The sequence below is a fragment of the Aphis gossypii genome, chromosome 1 (assembly GCF_020184175.1).
Source record: "Aphis gossypii isolate Hap1 chromosome 1, ASM2018417v2, whole genome shotgun sequence".
NCBI classification, from domain to species: domain Eukaryota; kingdom Metazoa; phylum Arthropoda; class Insecta; order Hemiptera; family Aphididae; genus Aphis; species Aphis gossypii.
In genome coordinates, this window is record NC_065530.1 from 32,423,981 (window position 1) to 32,445,068 (window position 21,088).

The 21,088-nt window shown below is 25.7% G+C and overlaps 2 protein-coding genes across 10 annotated transcripts; one reads left to right on the forward strand and one right to left on the reverse strand.

The window, feature by feature from the left end:
- Positions 1–1,766: 1,766 nt before the first annotated feature.
- On the reverse strand, positions 1,767–9,547 carry LOC114132280 (peptide transporter family 1-like). Of its 6 annotated transcripts, none has more exons than XM_050198297.1 (15): positions 9,374–9,547; positions 8,371–8,502; positions 7,120–7,209; positions 6,389–6,675; positions 5,617–5,699; positions 5,293–5,466; positions 4,974–5,222; positions 4,642–4,854; positions 3,880–4,013; positions 3,658–3,813; positions 3,193–3,316; positions 2,941–3,069; positions 2,340–2,447; positions 2,128–2,263; positions 1,767–2,030 (listed from the first exon to the last, which is right to left on the reverse strand). In XM_050198297.1, exons 3-15 carry the CDS (start codon positions 7,164–7,166, stop codon positions 1,999–2,001), a joined length of 1,872 nt encoding a protein of 623 aa, XP_050054254.1. In that variant the 5' UTR covers positions 7,167–7,209; positions 8,371–8,502; positions 9,374–9,547; the 3' UTR covers positions 1,767–1,998. The 6 variants fall into 6 exon arrangements, 5 of the variants coding, with proteins under 5 accessions (XP_050054254.1, XP_050054251.1, XP_050054252.1 ...); XM_050198294.1 differs by having other exon boundaries at positions 2,941–3,042; positions 8,361–8,502; XM_050198295.1 differs by having other exon boundaries at positions 2,128–2,203; positions 8,361–8,502.
- Positions 5,620–20,286, forward strand: LOC114132276 (ABC transporter G family member 23-like). 4 transcript variants are annotated; one of them, XM_050198302.1, is made up of 15 exons: positions 5,620–5,703; positions 12,140–12,272; positions 12,362–12,516; positions 13,230–13,337; positions 13,424–13,514; positions 14,169–14,294; positions 16,098–16,231; positions 16,293–16,512; positions 16,578–16,749; positions 16,868–16,983; positions 17,063–17,130; positions 17,537–17,625; positions 17,699–17,878; positions 19,684–19,770; positions 19,869–20,286. In XM_050198302.1, the coding sequence occupies exons 2-15, from the start codon at positions 12,264–12,266 to the stop codon at positions 20,099–20,101; spliced, it is 1,788 nt and encodes a 595-aa protein (XP_050054259.1). In that variant the 5' UTR covers positions 5,620–5,703; positions 12,140–12,263; the 3' UTR covers positions 20,102–20,286. The 4 variants fall into 4 exon arrangements, with proteins under 4 accessions (XP_050054259.1, XP_050054258.1, XP_050054257.1 ...); XM_050198301.1 differs by lacking the exon at positions 5,620–5,703 and adding an exon at positions 11,219–11,390 and having other exon boundaries at positions 19,684–19,801; positions 19,869–20,104; XM_050198298.1 differs by lacking the exon at positions 5,620–5,703 and adding an exon at positions 11,223–11,390.
- Positions 20,287–21,088: the final 802 nt, after the last annotated feature.

Genomic DNA, 21,088 nt, shown 5'->3' on the forward strand with positions numbered 1-21,088 from the left:
ATTGTGCAGAACCTCTTACAAATATATAAATACTAGCTGCCACCCGCGTGCTTTACCTCCGTGGATAGTTGTTTGCAAATTGTGGGGCTGTTTCTTTGTCTTAAGTTATTTTAATCATAAAATGCTATATAAAGTGTACACACCTTACACCTACGCATAATAATAATAATTTAAGGTGTTTAAAAACTCTCAAAAATATACTTATAGATAATAAAAAAAAAATTTTCTCATATTAATATTATTATTATCTTACACCCGGGAAATAGGTTAGGTTATTACATAATAATATAATATTATAACGTCGTTAAATGAATAACAATAATAATGATTATTAAACAATAACATTGGGCAAGGCATTCTGTGGGGTTTTGCATCATACAGCCAATCAGCGCGCTACTGACTTACTATGCTATTTTTCTATTGGTTATTATTATTATTTGATGTGTTTCAACCTATTTTAACTACCATTGAATCTCAAGATTAAGTACATCAGTCGTAGTTAGAACGCAGTGATCTATACTCCTAACCCCGCAGGACCGTTCAAAGCACCGAGCCGTTTTGACATCTCATATTCATATACATTGACAATAATAATAAATTGATTCATTGTCAATTTTATATAGGTACACATTCTGAGGCGTGACCCGTTGGTGATTGTTTAACTATTTACGTTTTTAAAAATTATTTTAATATATTATACTAATATATGTAAAATACATATACGTCAAAATTTTAATTTAACTTATTTTATGTAACTTATTATGTTCCCTTTTCGAAATAAATGGAATAAAGATACACATACACGTAGATATGTTTCGTTTTCACACTAAATAATGTGTCTACAAATATGTGATACAAATAACATATTTCTGTAAAAATCTGAAAATGACTAAATATTGGACATGTTGCCTAACAAAAGTGGTACTAAAATCTTCAGCAAACTGTCAGGTATATCTATATAACAGTAAAAAAATTGGTGACAATACGTTGAACGGTGTGGATTTATATATTGTATGTGTGACAAAAAATTGGGACTTGCTTTTATAGTATAGACTATAGATAATAGAGTAGTGTTGTAGGGGAATATACATTTACACAGAAATTGAGAAATTGTGAAAAATAAAACTTATTTTTTTGTGTAGATAACAGTATTTTTGCATACATAAATAGAGCACAATCAAAAAAAATTATCATTTATCCATATTAAACATTAATATCGCCGTAAGTCCGTTACTAGGTTCCGAATCCGATTTGGTAGATCAAAATTTGACATCCTAGCGGCTGTTTAATCTTCTGAGTTCTGACGCTTTAGAATTCCTTCATTACAACCAGTACAGTCACGATTTTCTAAATAAACTTAAATCTACTGCCTATAGGAACATTAGGTTCGTACACGTATATAGGTACTTCGTGCTGATCTATTGTAGAAAACAAACAGAAATTTTGTCTTTCAGTTTCAATTATTTTCTTTCACGGGTCAATGGAGTCAACCGATTGGTCTAATAGAGTAATAATGATGTTATACCTATAGGTAGTTAATATTTTAATATTTAATGGTTATTACTTTGTTACTGAATACCTATTATTATTCGTGATGACGTACGCTAAAACTACTGACGTGTGTGATTTTACATTTTATTTTAAAAATATCGTCATCACTATTAATAATAATTTTATGTATCCCATAAAGGTTTAATACCCGGTTAGATAACATACTAAAAACAGAGCAAAAAGTTCGATAAACTATGATATAAATTTTTACGTTTTATTACCACCGTACATTATTTGAAATTCAAATTATTATACAAAAAAACATTTCACATAATTTTAACACTATTTAAATTTTAAACGCGTTCAAGATCTTTTTGTTGTTATTTCTGTTTTGAAGAATTTGATTTTAAACAAAACATACACATATGTATATGTATAATTTATAACATTTTAATTTTAATTTAATATTATTTTCTGATAATTGTTTTAAATACAATTTCTTCGTTTTCAAAACAATAGTTGATAACTTTTCTTTATCACTGCAAACATACAATATCCAAATATATAACTACTTTTCTATTTTATGATAAGCTATTTAAGTTTTGTTTTTTGATCTATCGTAAGACAGAGTATTACCTAAATTAACGTTATCTTTTTCGTATTCATTTTCCATTTCTGTTTTGAAATACAATTTTTCGTACGTGTTACTTAACTTGATGGTGATGATTATTGTCAAAAGCGCAATGAAAGCAAACATGAAAAACATGTTGGACTGGTTTCAAAATATACTTGACAGTTATTGTGGTCTTGTAGGTATAAATTAAAGGATATACAAATTGATTACCTACTTTTTTTTCAAACGCTATAAATTTGTTGATACAAATAACAGTTAAATTCCCAAGAGCCACGCAAAAATACCACATAGATATTGAAACGGTTTTCATCGATTCAGGAGTCTGAAAAAAAATTTGTTTAGTACAATTCGTTTAGTTATGGATGTGAGCAATGGAGACAAACAAAAAAAAAAAAAACAACTCGGTTTGTAGACGCATTTTTCCATCCACCCCGTATCGGCCACTGGCCAGTAATAACTACGAAGCCGAATCAATATTTTTAAATGATCAAGTATTTAATTAATTTAAATACATATGAAAATTTAAACATGGCAACGTCACATTTATTCTATATTGCAAATAAAAGATATTCTGCATTTTTGTCCGCAGTAATTGTAATCGTGTAAACAAATTATTATTACAGTTAATAAAAAAAAAAAGTAACAAGTCTTTTGCTCTCTTAAATATTGGAATTATTATTAATATTTTCTTAGGTATTTAAAATTTTTGATCGATGTTTATTATGTAACGAACAATTGTTAAGTATGCGTATGGTAGTTAAGGTACTTATTAAATTGAAATACATTTTACTTTTTTTAAACTGATTTTTATTTACTTCTGAAAAGGAAAACGATAATCCAGTCATAGCAAACAATGTTTCACCAAATGTCATACAAACGAATTGAGGTAATAACCACACTTTACTTAAAACACGATTCTGCAAAATTTCATTCGATTTGAACCTCTAAAAATATTGTGTTGTGTATTAAAGTATGTAATAGTAATAATATGATAATATTATTATATATTACTATGATAATCATAGTGACATAGGACCTAAAGGTTATAATATACAGGTAATACATACAGAATTTATTAAATTATTATCATATTCATTTCTATATATGTAAATAGATTCGGTTTCAAGTTTTAACACGTTCATTGAAATCGGTGTCTGTTTTTTATCCATATAATGTATCGTCAGTGTATACCTTAAAATTGTATTTTAAAAATTATTTGTAGCTATAAATTATTAGGTATATCATTTTTTAAAAAACTATCTTCAATAACTAATAATGATAATCTACGTCATTTTTAGTTTTATAGAAATGGTACTTGTTAGTTGTTACGTATTAGGTATTTGTAAGTTGGCAAAATTTAAAGTAAATAAGTAATAATGTATTATCAAAATTTCAAGACTATAGTCTATTGTCGTACTTTATTTTTACATTTCATGAAATATTTAAGAATTTAAGAATTATTTTAAGAAATAAATATTTGTATTTAATAAAAACTTTAAACTCATAAATTTATATTGTTTCAATATACTTACAAACCCGAAGGAATTTTCAAAATTGTATTATTTTGAAATTGAGAAACGCAAAATGATTCCTCGAAAATTTTTATCTTATTATTAGACATAGACTCGAGTGTAAGATTTTTGATCCGTAACCATAATCTTCTATTTTCATTTGATGGGACTATTATACTAATACAAAACATATTACCCTGATGAAAAATATTAGTTTTTTTTAATAACCATATACAATTTTACTGTATTATGTATGGATGTTTTTTTGCTGAAGTCATGAACACATTTTCTGGCACGAGCACTGCTGAAGGTGACTTAAATGTAGTGTTATCTTCTTTAAATAAACTATTTTCCATTACTAATAATACAATTGACTTCTAAAAATATTATACATTCACAAATACGTTAATTCGACTTTAAAGAGTTATTAAAAAAGTATATAAAACTTTTCTGTTATGAAATAAGATTTTAAAGGTTGGTAAACATTTTTGAATTTTATTTTTGTTTTTAAAACTACTCATTCCTAACCAAAATAATTTCTCTGAGTTATGTTATTTATAAATATTTTGGTAATAGGTTATATATTGTATTTAAGATAATCGGATGAAATAATACCAGAGTTTCAGAGTAGATGTTTATTGCTTAGTAAAATATTGTTATGCTATTCCAATTCATTAAAAAATAAAATGTACCTAGGATACCATTAAAAAAAATAAAAATTTAAAAACTTAAACGGAAAAAAAATAAAAAAAATAATGTTTTTTACACTCTTGTTGTTTTGCAATTTTACGTAACGTAAAAAATATTTTTAAAACATTTCAAATCATTTGAGATGATAAGTATTTAGGTACCTAAGTAAAAATCTATTCGTATAATCTAATATACCCTATAGGTAGGCAAATAACACTAGTCATTAAATCATTCAATTATGTTTTGCACTACCTTATTTAATAATAATACGCAACATTGACTATAATTTTTCATAATATATCTTTTTAAGCCTACTTTAATTATTCCTTTGTCATTTATAAAATATGTTTGGTTTTTTCTTTTCGGTATTCGAATTTTCATATATTCTGGAGTTATAATATTATGATCAAAAATAAAATATCCAGTTGCGTTAAATTTTTGTAAGCCTAAATTTGATATCCATATATTCGCTGAACGCGCTTTTGTGTATGTACTTGCATTATGTATACTTACATCTTGCATATTCTCCTGTAATACAGTAGAACTAAAATTATATATTATTAACAAAATAAAAAACACAATTTGTCAATACAGTTTTCCAGAATATACTATCGTCTATAACCTACAGGTATGAGTAATTCACATACCTCTAAACATTTTTCGAGGCATCCAGCAAAAATGAATGCTATACCAGCTATACCACCACCGAGCAACATTCGTTTTAGAGGATACTTAAATAGTTTATGACTTTTCAAATAAGGGTAAACTAGACGGTCCATTAACGGAATAGTGAACAATACCAGTAGGGGATTTACCACTTGTAGCATGTACACTGAAAATGGCATGCCAAGCAAATTGTCGCTTGTCCTTGATGCTTGAAAAATCCAAGTTGTGTGCTAAATCAATAGATAGTAAGCTTGCAAAATTAATATGAATACGACTTTTACAATTTTTTTTATGATTAACTTGTTGGTCAAACAAGCTCCAAAATACTGATAAAGGTATGTAAAGATAGAGTATGTGTAACGTTTTCTTCGTGTCATTTATGGTTTCGTTTGAAAATGAATCTTTTGCTGATTCTAACCAATGTTTATTTTTTGTCTCCTTGCAGCGTGATGTTAATCGTTTCCACAAAGAAAACTGTGAACAAAGATGCATAATAATATACCACAATATAGTGATTATTATAACTGTACATGAATATTATATGAATATTGGATATAAGTATATTTTTTATTATAAAATTTAAATTTTTGAGTTCAATGAAATTATTGTAAAATGTTTACTTACTAAAATACATTTAATCATTTTAGGTAAAATATTAGTGAGAGATTTTTTGAAGAAGTAGTATGGATTTCCGCAAACAAATACGCCTAGGTAAAAAAAAAGTATTGTTATTTTATACTATACAATACTACCTATACTGTAATGTTTAAGTCATAAAAGTAATATATTTATTTAAAAAAATGAGAAAATTACTTAGTATAAATATATATTTAAATTAGTTTTAATTTATTTATCTATATTTTATACTGAACAAGACACACTCTCAACAATAATACACAGTTTGTTTGATATCTTTACACATTTTTGTAAGTCATTTTTTCTGTGAGTTATTAGATACCAAATAAATATTTTTAAATCAGTTATTTAGAAATAGTACGATAATAGATGGAGATTTTCCATAAATTTTAAAAGATTACCCTTAGATATTACACTTATTACCCCTTCAGCGTAACTTATTAATTTATTATTTTTCTTTGAATAAAATCACAAAACACTTGTGGAAATATTTTAAATTGTAAGACATTTATTTTTGGATTTGAATAACGTGTAGGTACTGTTCATTATAATATAAAAAGTTCATCTACATACGAGATTCACAATAATGCAGTAGTGATAATTAATAAACTATTCGCATTTAAAGGGTATTATACACATTTTTACTTATTTAAAATTTTGTAGGTAGGTATATAAATTGGCCTTCTACCTTTTTCATTTTCTAAACTTAATATACGCAGGTTATGATTTAAATCACAAGGCTTTATGCCTCTATGTTTACTTATTGAGATTGACATTGTGATAACCACCAGTCCAAATCTGATAATATATCCGTTGATATTGTGGCCCTTGTACAACAAAATTTTGTTGATGATTGGTGAAGTAATCATTCCGAATAACACGCCTAAGTGTATAGAAAAGTAGAAAGTACTGAAGAATCCGTGTACTTGTGTTGAGGTTACGTTTTGATTATTTCCGATGAGCTGATCTACTCCAAATGCTGCGATACAACATTTTATAGCACCCACACCAATTGAAATAAAAACCAGACTGTATAGTGCCATGAAACTAGAGAAATAAAATACGTTTACAATTTATCAGTTAATTGAGTTCAATAAGTTTTTAATTCAATAATTATTAAACTGTAGACGGGATTCAACATATTATTGTTAATAAAATTCTTTGAACAGAATTTGTCGTTTTTTAAGAGCTTTTTTTATGGTAAATAGTACTGTAATTATAACAGTAAGTTAAAAAAGTGTCAAGTCACTTATATTTAAATTTAACAGTGTTTATTTTTGTTTATATACATTACAACATTTTATTTTGAAAAAAAAAAATAAATGAAAAAATGATGTATATAATATATATATATAACATTATAGAGATTAGAAATAATGACATAATATCAACCTAACAGGTTAAATTATAAATACATATGTATATATATTGCATTATGTCGTAAGCATATTAATACACATGTTTTAAAATAGTATTAATTTTTTTATTTACTTAGTTAATAATGTATTTTTGATTTGAACAGTTGACCAAAATAACATCAATATTCCAATCCAATACAGTATTGAAAATGTTAAGATAGTTCTAAAACACAAGAATAGGTATTTATCTATATTATAAACTTATATAGTTATATTATTATAATTCATAATTTTAATAAGTTAGTAAACATGGTAAACAATCATATTTAAAAATAATTGTTTATTCAATTTTAGTTACTTATTATACTACAGAATAATTAGGTTATTAAAGACATCTGATTATATTAAATTAGTTATTACTAAATAAATAATGTATTAAATCTAAAAAATAAACAATTAAGGGGATTGGAAGCGTTGATTTTCTGTCTTTGTCTTACACACGTGGAACATAGGAAAAATAGCTATACGCGCCTGACAAAAATTAAGGTACTTCTAGTTGTTCGATTTAAAATATGTAAAGATGATTGAATTGGCATACAAGTTTACTTTGCATCAGTTGAAGTATATTTTTAATATTTTCAATATATATTTAATAATAAAAATTGACAAATTTATTAAATTTAAAATATTTATTCTCATAAAAATATTTATTTTAAACAATAAAACAATCGATGAAGTGCTTCGACCGATGCAAAGTAAACTTGTATACCAATTCAATCATCTTTACATATTTTAAATCGAACAACTAGAAGTACCTTAATTTTTGTCAGGCGCGTATAGCTATTTTTCCTATATTCCACGTGTGTAAGACAAAGACAGAAAATCAATGCTTCCAATCCCCTTAAATGGACACAAACCCACATGTATTATAGATATGTTTTTAAGAAACTTAAATACAACAAATTTGAGCAGGACTAATTTTGTGTAGTTAGGTTTAATATTAGAGGAAATAATTTTAGAATCTTATAATTAAGAATGTAATCTGTGTATGTGTTTATCAGTTTTTTTAGGATATTTAAATTTTTAAACTAGCTATGAGTATTTTTAAGCAACAGTTATATTTTATGATATACTCTTAATTTGTTAAAAAATTATATGTAAAAAATACAAATAATGTTCTAGCTTCAAGGTGGATAATAGATGAATTTACATTAGGTAGGTACACAAAATTTGTCCTGGTGATCGTAAATGTGTTATGTTGGACATTTTTAAGAAAAATATAATATTATATGCAGGTGTGACATTATTTAAAAAAAAATACTAATGACTTAGTTCTTATATTGTTATATTGTTATATTATTAGAATTTACTTACTTATACTTACCATAATCACTGTTTCCCACTAACCCTCCGATTATGGCTGACAGATAACAAAGCATCATAAATACATGATAAATGTCAACTGCTTGTCTTTCATTGTACAACAAAACATCTCGTATATAAAATGATAGTGCGGCTGTAATAAATCTCAAATTTTAGGCTTAAAACAGAGGCGTGGAATGTATAAATTATTTTATAGTTTCTTATAAGCAAGTTCATTTATTTTCAGTTTTTTTCAAAATTTATTGTTGTTTAAAGAAGGGGGTACTGCACAAGTTTAATAACACTATAACTAGTCGTTTGAATTTTTATTTACATATAAAAGAAAATGTTCAAAAAAGTCATTTGATAATTACTTTCACGTTTTACTAACAAACCAAGAAAAAATTAAATTTTTCAAAAATTACAATTTAGAATAACAAGAATAATTAATAGTATGGCAACGTTGCATTTAGAATTATGCTGAATTGTGTATATGTATTATGTATATATATGAAACTTTTGGAGTCCTGTATGTATATCAGTGGGTATTACTACATACTGTAATATATTACTATATAGATTCCGTAAATTTGTGTTATAGCCGTATTTGAGTAGGTATACTTAAAAATTTAAAAAACCAGAATTTTAATAAAATATGTATTATTAAAGGGAAAAATAGGGGTGAACATGTTTAGTGTATCACCCTGTAGATAATGATGTTTTAATTATAGTGAATGTTTTTATTTCAAGACAATGTTAATTTTATTTCTTATAGTATTTTGTATTTATTTTAGTATAATTTGTTAAATAAAAAGATAAAGACTTGGAAATATTGTCTGTTAACACTACATTAAACTGAATTATGCTTCGCATACAATAGTATTGTATTATTAAACTTTTGAATTAAAAAGAAAAAATGAATTGCAATGCGATGAAGAAAGACGAGCGGCTAACAACGATGTCTAGACACTGTATATCCTGTCTGTAATTTTTAATGTTTATGTTATGTACAGTGTATTACTTACATCGCAGGCTCGAAAAAGAAAATCGTTCCAAAAACTCCATAATAATGACAAAATACATACGCATTGGACAATTGTTCATGATTTTGTTATAAGTACCTAAATTAATATTTTACACATTTAATATTAAGTACTACAAAATTGTTTTATTATTCAGAAGAATGAACAAATAATTAAACAAATACAAACGAAGAAAAATATCGCATGACAACCTGCTATAAATATCTAATTAGTAAAAAAAGACTATATTAAAATTCAAATCAAACGATTATTATTGATACAGCATAATTGTGTACTTTTTCTCTTTTACCTGAAAAATAACACAATTGTTGAAAAAAGTAAATTCACCACTTTCCTCCTTATAGGTACTTGGAAAAAAATCGAATATAATGAAATATTATCTTTGAATTATTTATTGTCAGTGAGACTTCGTTTTTGTCATAAAAAGTTATAAAAACTATAAAGGCTTATACATTATTTATATTTAAATAAGAACTATAGGTATATAGGTAGCACTATAATATTGTTATTTTGATAGATATATAATATGTGCGTAAAAAGTTATTTCGTAAAAAAAGATATAGAAATCTATTAGGTATTCATCGACTTTAAGTATATGTTCTGTGATACAGTTTATACGTTTTATTTATATTGAAAGCAATTAAATGTCCTATTACAAAATTTATAACCTAATTATAATACTACTTATATACTTAATTACCTACTTATTACTAATTTTTTAATTGAAAAATTGCAAAATAAGCATTTAAACAAAAGTCTTTATTTTATCTTGTTTTTTGAAAAAATATTGTTTGATTAGTCTGTTAACATTATTTTTCAAGTAAAAAGGTGAAAGTTAAAAGAAAAAACAATCGTTTTACAACCATTATTTGTGATTGAAATCAAAATTGTTTTTTAAATCGTTAATTTAAATTTCTGTTATTTTAAATTCTAAAAATTCTCATAAATATTATATACTTTAAATTATATGAATCATGCTTAACGTTATGTAGAATTTATAATAAATATTAATAAATATACATTATACATAAGTATCTAATAAGTCAAAAAAAAAAAAAAAAAAAAAAATAAGACATTTCTAATACCTATATTAAAAAATACCCCAGGTTAGGTTAGTTATTTGAATAATTATAAATTAGAATTTTAATTATGAATTAAAAAAAAAAAAAATTAAAAATTAAATTATACCTTTATATAATATTATAGGCTGCCATGTCAATTAAAGCAATTATATTAATTAGAATGTTATCCATAGATAATTATAATAGTGGATTATAACAAGGTGTATTGTTATAGGTATTTTAGACATTCGTGGTTCTTGATGGTCTGCCTATAGTTTTGTATAATATTGTACTGCGGATATGTCTCCTTGGATCTAATATGAAATTAATTATTAATAAATTTATAGTTATGATAATATTAATTTACATTTGATTAATTTATTTGAATAATAAATATCCGAAAATATCTTAATTTCTACACAATTTTGAAAATAGACTAAATATAATACAAGTTATATTTATTATAAATTATTTCAACCTTGGTCATAACTCATAATAATATGTTAAATTTGTGACTATTTTGAATATTATAAATCATAAATAACAATTGATGCCTATTATATTATAATAAAATAACAATTTTTATAATTTCTATTATATTTCCTTGATTAGGATCTCTAAACCATATAATTATAATATGTATCTATTCAAATAATTTGGTCCTTGAAAAAAATACAAACCTTCTATTTTTGCAGTTTATCATAATAGAAGTTTCAGTTAAAAATTATTTGTATTCACATAACATTTTTGGAGGATTTTCTAATTTTAATACCTATAATATAATTTGTATATTATATTTTAAAAATGTCTTTTGAAGTTTTTAGTGGCTTCGAAAACATAGCCCGAGATAAATCAATAATTGTGAAAGATGCTTATAAACGTTATTCAGACATAATAAGTATGGAAGGCTTAAATATGTCTGTATCCACGGGAACAATGTACGTATTTAAAGAATGTATATTGTATAAATTGATTTTTATCTTTTTAGATTCTATGGCTTGGTGTAAGAATGGTTAATAATTCTTTTTAGTGGCATTTTCATATGAAATTATTACCAATTTAAATCGTTTTGAAAAACTAATATTATACGCATTAGACATTTTGATTTTAGTCTACAGACATTGATATTATATCTATACATCTCGAGACATTTTAATAGATAGTTATTGTTTATTTTGATCCTATTAAAACATAAGGCTTTGTGTTGATAAATAATTATGTTTTTTGTCGGCGTATGCCCTATATAGCTATATATCTATTGATTGTGATTCTACTTTGAAGAGGTTCTATTTTTTGTTTGTTTCCATACCGATGTAGAACATTTTTATAAAAAAAATCGCAAAAAGAATATTAAATTAAACATATAACAAATGTAGTTATAAATTCACAATGGATATCCATTCAAAACCGTTTGTTGTGATGCAACTATTTATTGATGTATTTTTAATTTTTATCAATAAAAATATACTATATTGTTGAGTTGAGTAAAACGAGACGGGTACAATTTTAATGTCTGTTTATTTTTGGGATTTTTAAATTATTACATTTGAGTGAAATTTTTTCTTCGTTTTACTGGTTTAAACAAAAATAACATTTTATCACGTTAATAAATACGCTACGAATATTCAATAGTATTTTTACATATCAGTGACAAATGTAATTATTTATTCGATGTATATATTTTTAGATATGGACTTCTAGGGCCCAGTGGTTGTGGAAAAACAACTTTATTGAATTGTATTCTTGGTTTAACTGCATTAGATTCTGGTCAAATATATTTAAAAGCGCAATGTCACTCGGAAATTAGTTACATGCCACAAGTATATTATTATGATTTCTAGGACAGTTTTTATACTCAAAATTTGCATAAAGTTAATATTATATTATATATTTGTTTATATTTTTATAGGACATCACTTTGCACAATAACTTAACTTCATATCAAACTTTCATATTTTATGGAAAGTTATACGGAATAAACGATGAAAATGTAAAAAGGAGGATTAACGAGTTAGTCCGTTTACTGAGATTACCCTCGTTGAGTATACAAATCAAAAACTTAAGGTTAATATTGTTACACAACTATCAACTATGTATTAATATTTGTATAAAATAGGTCTTTTACGATAATACCTAATTATTGTAGAAGGATTTTTTTTTAACCCTTGGTAGTAAGCATTTTGAATATGAATGGTATTTTTTAGTATTTTAGAATAAATGTCTTCGAGTACAGTCTACATTATATTTCATATATTAAATAAAAAAAATTGATGTCGTGAGCAATTTTATAAAATTTTACAGTAATTTTAGTTTTTAATGATTGTTTACATTTTATTTAACCAACTCATAATTTCCTTATTAAAAATATTAAATACCTACATTTTTTGACACATCTGAAGTATAAAAACCATGTACTACTGCCAATCATTGTTTTTGGCTTTTAGATTCATTTTTTTATTTACATTAAGTACCGAGTTGATATTATCTTCTGAGAAATTTATTTTAATATTATTTTTATGTATTTATCGAAACGAGTTGTGTCTTTCATAATATACGACAAAGGATTATAAAATATATTCTGGATGGTAATAACGTAGATTTACTTTACTTTATTTTATTTTTAAGTATACAATGTGGGGCTTTATACAATGCATTGTAAACCAAGTGTGGACTAATGTATAGAAAGAAACGAAAATACGTTTTGCTTCATTGTGGCTTACAGGAAACCTCTCAAATTCTATTGTCAATTTACAAATAATGATTTACTATAATTTTAGTGGAGGAGAAAAAAGACGATTATCGTTTGGCGTAGCGTTATTTCATGATCCCAAAATTATTATTCTCGATGAGCCCACTGTCGGTATAGATCCAGTTATAAGGCAAAGGTAATTACTTATTTTTTATGTGCATTTTATTTATCACTGGACACTGTCATTATAGTAATTTTTGTTTTTGATTACTTTATTATCAGTATTTGGAATCACCTCGTTGAGCTTTCTCTGAGAGGAAAAACTATTGTCATAACTACGCATTATGTCGAGGAGGCAGTTAGAGCAGACGTGGTATTGTACTATTGTAATAATAATATCGGCTTATTCAGCATCAATATTTTGTTTAAAGTAGAAAAATGTTAAAAATGATTATTCTTTTTATCATTATTGTTCATCCCATATAGCTATAGTCATAATAACATCATTATATTTCTTTAAACGTATTTAATGATTTATTTGTCATTAGCATAAAGTATATTATATAGCACTGACTTATTTATTAAATACTAGGCACATATCTATTTTTAAAATTTTAAATTCAAAGCAACTATTCCATAATATTTATAACCAGAATAACTGAATATATGGTAGATGATAAATACAAATAAGATAATTGAATACTAATACTGTCTTAACCGAACACTTGGAAATATGTATTTCGAATATTATTTGAAATACTATTCTTACATCTTAGGAAGTAATATTTTTTCTTATCTAGTTACTCATTACTCATCATTACTAGTATTATAATATTATCTTTCTTTACATACCGTAAAAATGTGCTTATTATCTGTGAAGACAGCAATAAATAATAACAATGTAATAGTACCTATTGTTATTTTATTTTATTATTGGTATACGTGGTGTAGTTATGAAATCTCCACTCAGTATCTATGTAATTTACATTTATAATTATAATTAATATTGTCTTAACATTTTTAATAGGTGGGATTTATGCGAAATGGTGTATTAGTGGGCGAAGATTCTCCTAATACTTTAATATTAAAACAAAGTTCTTTAACGTTGGAAGAAGCATTTTTATCACTTTGTTGTATACAAGAAAGCGAGAAAGTAAGTAATTTATAATACGATGCATAAGCGCCATAAGCTAACTATGTACCTACCTGCTATAAAGTATAAATTATGTTTGTCAAACAATAACAATTTTAAAATTGATTAAAAATAATTTTCTGTTTTGAATAATATACAACTGTAACGTTATAATGACTTTCTAATGTTTATTTTAAATGTATTTTAAATTGTTATGTATTATAGAATGATTTTTTCAGAAAATTAAAAAAATATACAGATACTGGCGTTGAACTGATTTAATGTCTTTATAATATATTTTGAAACATTGCATTTATAATTGTTTTCTAATAAAGTTTGGTTACTTAGCTCTTCTTAGATTTCTTTATTTTGTTGTTGTTTCACCTGAAATAATACAATTAGTTTATTTGAAGTAATATAAAGATATCATCATTATATAAATAATTTACTTTATCCATCCATCTACCTAGAATTGAATAGAACAAGTTACTATATTAAACGAGTGTTTAAAAGTTGTTTTTTTTTTTATTAAGGAAAATACTGATCCAAAATACTAGTTTAAAATAATAGTATTTGAGTTCTTGCGTCCTGCACATTATAAGCACAGTGTATTAAGATGTCATTTATTAGAATATATACAATCTGTAATAATAGTTACAATAAGCATATGAGTGGAATAAAAAATATAAAAGTTGTGATACGGTACAAACACCATATAACTAAATACTACCATAACCATATACTAAAACTGCAGTTCTCACGGCCAAAATATGATTGAATAATAAACAAGTGTTAGGCAAGGAAACGCAACACGCATGATAACACAAACACATAATATGAATAATGCGAGTTTTCACAAGCAAGTTTCACACTAAAGCCGAGGGAAAACAACACGGTTGGCATCTAGCGACTTCATGAACGATGTCAGTTTTACTCGTCCAACGGTACGACCAGATCCAATGACACACGTACAAAGGTCGGTCAAACCGTATAAATACGGGTACACTGACCGACCAAAGCACAACAACTTTACTCTTTCTCCACACTTCAAGCCATCAAGACCTGCGTAACAGCACACCTTCGACGGCCAGAAGTAAGGAGAAACCACCGCGTGTATTCACGAGACCAGCCATCACATTCCGACGACAACCGACACTAGCGCGACGACCAACACCGCCGAATCATCATCTACACCGCTCGTCCATAACCCGGACATCCAGAAGTCGTCGTGACACCAGACCGACGTTTTCGACGTTACGGCCAACGGCTCCGTGACTGCCGCTTGAACACCCTATGGCCGGAGCACCGTCTGGATAGTGGACCAGATAGTGACGCACACATAAAAAGTCCCCCAAGCGCGCCTGCTTAGGCCACGCTACCCGGACGGACCCACGAACCGACGCCACTTACTTGAGCGGGCCGGACATGACAATCCGTACCTCCACCCGGAATTGTATAAAACATAAATATTCCACGAAATGTCAAATGGTCTCGAACCTATAGTCCGTACGGTCTCGGGTTCGTGAATCATAATATCCCTATAATTATAATCGATTTTAATTTATATAGAAATAAAAACAGGCTGATTACTCAAAAAATTGTCAGCGTTATTTTTACACAGAACGGTGACACGTCACAGCGTGTACCGTTACAGTTGATTGTGAAAGCTTGAGAGGAGTAGCTACCCAGCACTCAGCAGTAGCACTCGACGTGTATAAATAATTAATAGAAATATATTAATTTAGCGATACATGTTTCAATATATAGGAAATATAATTATATGATAATTAACTAATTAGTAATTATATTTAAATTACTTTACAGACATCCATTAAATCTAAACGGGAATACTCAGCAATTCTACCGTTTACTAAGAATCGGTTAAAAAACGATTTCTCTTGGAGAAGAATTCGAGCTCTAACATATAAAAATGCAGCACTTTTATACAAAGATCATACGTAATGTTTTAAATTTTAAGATTAATTTTTATTAATATTTTTTTAATATGGTTATTTTTAGATTTTTATTCTTCACGTTTGTTTTACCCCTGGTCCAAACTATTGTATATAATTTATGCGTTGGACATAACATTCAAAATGTAAAGTTGGGAGTGGTCAATGATGAAGTAAACAATTGTAGCACTGGTTTATATCAACAAAAATGTTTCTTAAACGATCCAAATAATACAAAATTGAGTTGTATGTTTATCGATCATCTACGAGCATCTAATAATTATTTGGTAAATAGTCTTAAAAAATTAAAATTATCTATTTTATTAAATAAATTAAACTTTATATATTTCAGATTGACTACTCAACTCTGGAGTCTGGTAATGCTGCGTTAAACACCAAGTTAATATGGGGCTTAATTTATTTTACTTCAAACTATACATTGACGTTGAAAAATCGTCTCAATCTATTTGTTAATCGTTATGATGTAGATTTTAGCTCGGTTCAGATCACGTTAGATTCATCCAGTAATATATTGATATATGAATTAAATTAAAATATATATATATATATATATATACATATATTAATTCTATTATGAAATAATTTTATAGAATAATTGTATTGACTTATTAATTATTTTAGATTATATCATGAAATTAAAAATAAAAGATGATATGACGTCAACATTTGTGAAAACATTAAATCAAGCAGTCATGTATTGCAATATAAGTGAAAAATCATATTCTTACCCAATTTCAGTAATAAACATTAAAAACATTAAATGTGAATAATTCCAAAACTATTTTAAGTATATTGTTATCATTATTTGGTTTATAGATTCAAAGTATAGGAAACGTGAAAGTCACTGAATTTATTCATTCAGCTTCTCCAGGATATATAGTTTTGTAAGTATAATGCATAAAATAGGTTAAACAATTTTCCTCGATTTAACCAAGATACTCGTCTAAATGATATTTTAACATTTAATTCAGTAGTTTTATTAATATGAAATTATTTTCTTTTTGTTTAAAACGTTATTCTTATTATTTAATATTTTAATAATGAACAAAGTAGAAATGTATTCCATAATTTTCTATAAAGTGTTTGATATTGGTTTTAAATCTATAATAGAACATAATGATATATTTTTTAACAATAAAGTGTCAAATTTATATAAGTAAAAAAAAAAACTTAAACTTTAAACTTTCTACAGTTTTTATTTATTCTATTGTTTAAATTATAACTTTACTTATATTTTATCATATACTATTTAATACGTAACATAATATTTATTTTTAAAATTATGTTTAGATTAGCTTTTTATTTTCCAATGATTTTATCAACTGGATTGTTGCTGTCGGAGAAGGATGAAGGAATTATGAGTCGAATAATGGTTGCTGGTAATTTTTTTTAGACAAATTGATGAAGAGTGATTTTTTTAAATTTTAAATTGTATGTATTTGAATTTTAAAGGGGTAAAATTCTTAGAATTTGTTGTGTCCATAATATTTCTCCAAACAATTGTCCACATTATACAGTCATCGATTGAAATATTTATTATGTATTTCATATTTAACAACCCAATTTCACTAGATAATTTTTGGACATTTGCAATGACTATAATGATAATTGGATATCAAGGAATGTTTGCAGGTAAATTTGAATAAACCTTTTTATATTACATTATTCAATTATTGATTAATGATTATCTAAATTAATTTAAGGTTTATTAAAGTAAATTTACCAACAATAAAAAGGAAAAAAAAGGGGCATAGCCGTTTTTGATCAAAAAAGTACCCTTCCCTTTTCGGCCGATTCACTTTTCGACCAAATTTAAAAAAGACTGATTTCCTTTTCAGCCAAAACAAAAATTATATAATATACATAAAAAAATAAAATAATTACTGCTACCTATATAATTTTTTATAAGTTGTATAAAATTTTGTAAAATAATGTATAGGTTCTATATTATAGAACATTTTTAATATATACGAATTTATATTAGTACCTAATTAACATTATTTTTATGTTAATATGCTATAATATATGTACAATATTATAAAAAAAATTTAAAAAAGGTTTTTCAATTTATCCTACAATTGCATCTGGAGAATTATTATTCGTAAAATACAATTCTTGACGAAATTATTTACAAAACGATATTAGGTACCTAATAATACACACACAATAAAAATCATCATTATTGTTTCATGTATTAAGTTTTGAAGGTTCTGCAAATCAAATTCAAATTTCTTGGTACTATTCATTACAAATATTTACAATAATAGTGTCTTGTATCTTTTGAAAAAATTACCTATAATTATTATTATTATTAATTTATTATTTTATATAATATTATACATATTGTGACATATTAATATAAAAATAATGTTGATATAGATCAGTGGTTCTCAAACTTCTTTTTTCGTGGAGCCCTTGAGATGCTAAAAAAAAAAATTCACGAAGCTCTAAAAACTTGAAATACTAGTTTTACAACTCATAAGAAATTATGGATCAATAAATTGCTAATATAAAAATTGTATTCTATATAAATATAACTTGTAACGATTTAATGAATAATAATATATGAACTTAATTCAGATGTGCCCGCGGTGCCCTAAGGCTCTGCAGAGCACAGTTTGAGAACCGCTAATATAGATAGTCTTAAATTTTAAATAAATGTCTATATTTTATTTTACAATATTTTATGTAATTTATATACTTTTAATAATTTTTCAAAATTACATAATTATTTAATTGCCATAATTTTACAAAAAAATTTTTTTTGGTCGAAAATTGAATTGGCTTAAAAGGGAAGGGTACGTTTTTGATTGAAAAGGGTTTCACCCAAAAAAAGAACAGTCAAGTGAGTAACGCTCTGCTGTATAGTAGGTTACTATAATGGATGTATCAAATTTGAATCCAATCATAGGTATCATACAAAAAATGATTTTGAACGGAGATGATATGTCAGTCTAGGATATTATAATAAATTTCCAATGGTTGGTGAAAAAGGTGGTTTATGTTTTAATGGTTTGAATACAACAAAATTTAAGTTCTTTTATAATTATTGTAAGCCAAACTTACGGTACATTTTGTATTAAATTCTCAACTCCTAGCTACTTATACAAAATAATTTGCAAATATTCATGGTTTTGACGAATTGTTGTTAATATTTGAACTTCAAACGCTAATAAAAAAAAATATGCTTATGCATTCTTATAATTTTTGAATCACTATAAGAATAACTTATGAGGAACTATCACGCAAAATTTGGAAGACCTTATCTATATGAATTACACATTTGTATACTTAAAATAATTTTTATCATTATAGTCTACGTATTCATTTTTTTTTTCAACGAAACAATATATATTTAATTGGAAACCAATACACTATTAGTGTAATATATGAGTTTAAAATATTCTTATACTGATTAAATAACGCATTGTGTTTAGGAATATTAGTAGCTACTGTTTCAAAAAACTACACTATGGCAACCCATATTAATATGGGAACGAATGTTTTATTTTCATGTTTATGTGGTAAGTTACGCGTGTATATTTTGTACTCCGAGTAGGTACAATTAAAATCCATTTTGATTGAATAATTAAATTTAATATTTTATATTATAATTTTATAGGGCTTATTTGGCCAATGGAAAGCGCACATCCTATTTTAAAGGCCTTCAATTGTTTTCTACCTTTATCCATTGCATCAGAAACAATTGGAAATCTGACACTTAAAGAATGGCCTTTATATCATCCTTTAGTTTTACGTGGATTGATATTGACAATTGTATGGCTAATTGTCTTTGCAGTGCCAGTATGTTTCTTTACTACATTAAAAAAGGATGCATGGATAAAACCAAAATAAACATTTTACAGATAAAATAAAACAAAAATAAACCATAATTCATAACTTGTTAAATTATAGTTGCTCAACATAAATAATTATCCTCATAAGAACTTATTGTGTTTTTTAAAAATATATTTACATAGCTTTGAGAAAGTATTATCATTTTAATATCCATTATATTACAATTTATTAATAATATAATATACCTGTATATATATATATATATATATATATATATATAATATTATGTGTGTATTTACTTGATTAATTAGTATATTTAACGTTTGATTAAATTAAAATTACAATTAAAGCTAATTTATCACCAATGTGAAAGAATTGAATTTATTTAGTATACCTAAATACTATGAACAATATTCAGTTGGCGCGTAATTAAGTCATGTATTTATGCCTATGTATGTATAAATTTACATTTTTCTAAACTTCATCATATTCAAATGTTTTAAACGTACTAATCTGAAATGTTTCTAAACTAAATTTATCGTAGTCATTATGTAACCATTAAATCATGGCAAAATGTTATGTATGAAGGTATATGTTTGTGCGTGAGAAAGCAATTCAAATAACTACATGTACCGTATGCTCGTATGTATACAGTCTTATTAGTAGTGGGGTCTTAACAATATCGTGTATTGTGTGCATTATAAAAGCTAACAATTTAACTATTCGTGACATATGATGTGCAAACAATTAATCATTTCAATTGCATTGACGTAACATGCGTGGTCAAGTGAGTTATAGCCATATACCTACTGTTATGTCCTTGAGCGTAGATGTATAATAAGCAACAAGAGCGAGAGTTAAAAGTCAAATAAAACGGAATGAGATTTTATTAAATAACGAAGATCATTTTATAATAATACGTGTAGTAAATCTGCTTAATTAAAATACTTAGTGTATATTGATAATACAAATGACACGAGACGTTTCCCAAATAAATAATAAAGAACGCAGTCTTAAACTAAATTGATTTAATTTTAAGTAACA

Bases quoted from the DNA above. Each gene is read 5' to 3' on its own strand.
- LOC114132280 (XM_050198293.1), bottom strand. From the start codon at position 9,452: ATGAACAATTGTCCAATGCGTATGTATTTTGTCATTATTATGGAGTTT. The intron at 5,223-5,292 runs GTTAATCATAAA...CTATTGATTTAG, and splicing joins GGAGCTTGTTTGACCAACAA to CACACAACTTGGATTTTTCA. The intron at 3,814-3,879 runs GTAAAATTGTAT...GTTTTGTATTAG, and splicing joins AAACATCCATACATAATACA to TATAATAGTCCCATCAAATG.
- LOC114132276 (XM_050198298.1), top strand. From the start codon at position 11,257: ATGTCTTTTGAAGTTTTTAGTGGCTTCGAAAACATAGCCCGAGATAAA. The intron at 16,232-16,292 runs GTAATGTTTTAA...GGTTATTTTTAG, and splicing joins CTTTTATACAAAGATCATAC to ATTTTTATTCTTCACGTTTG. The intron at 19,771-19,868 runs GTAAGTTACGCG...ATAATTTTATAG, and splicing joins TTTATTTTCATGTTTATGTG to GGCTTATTTGGCCAATGGAA.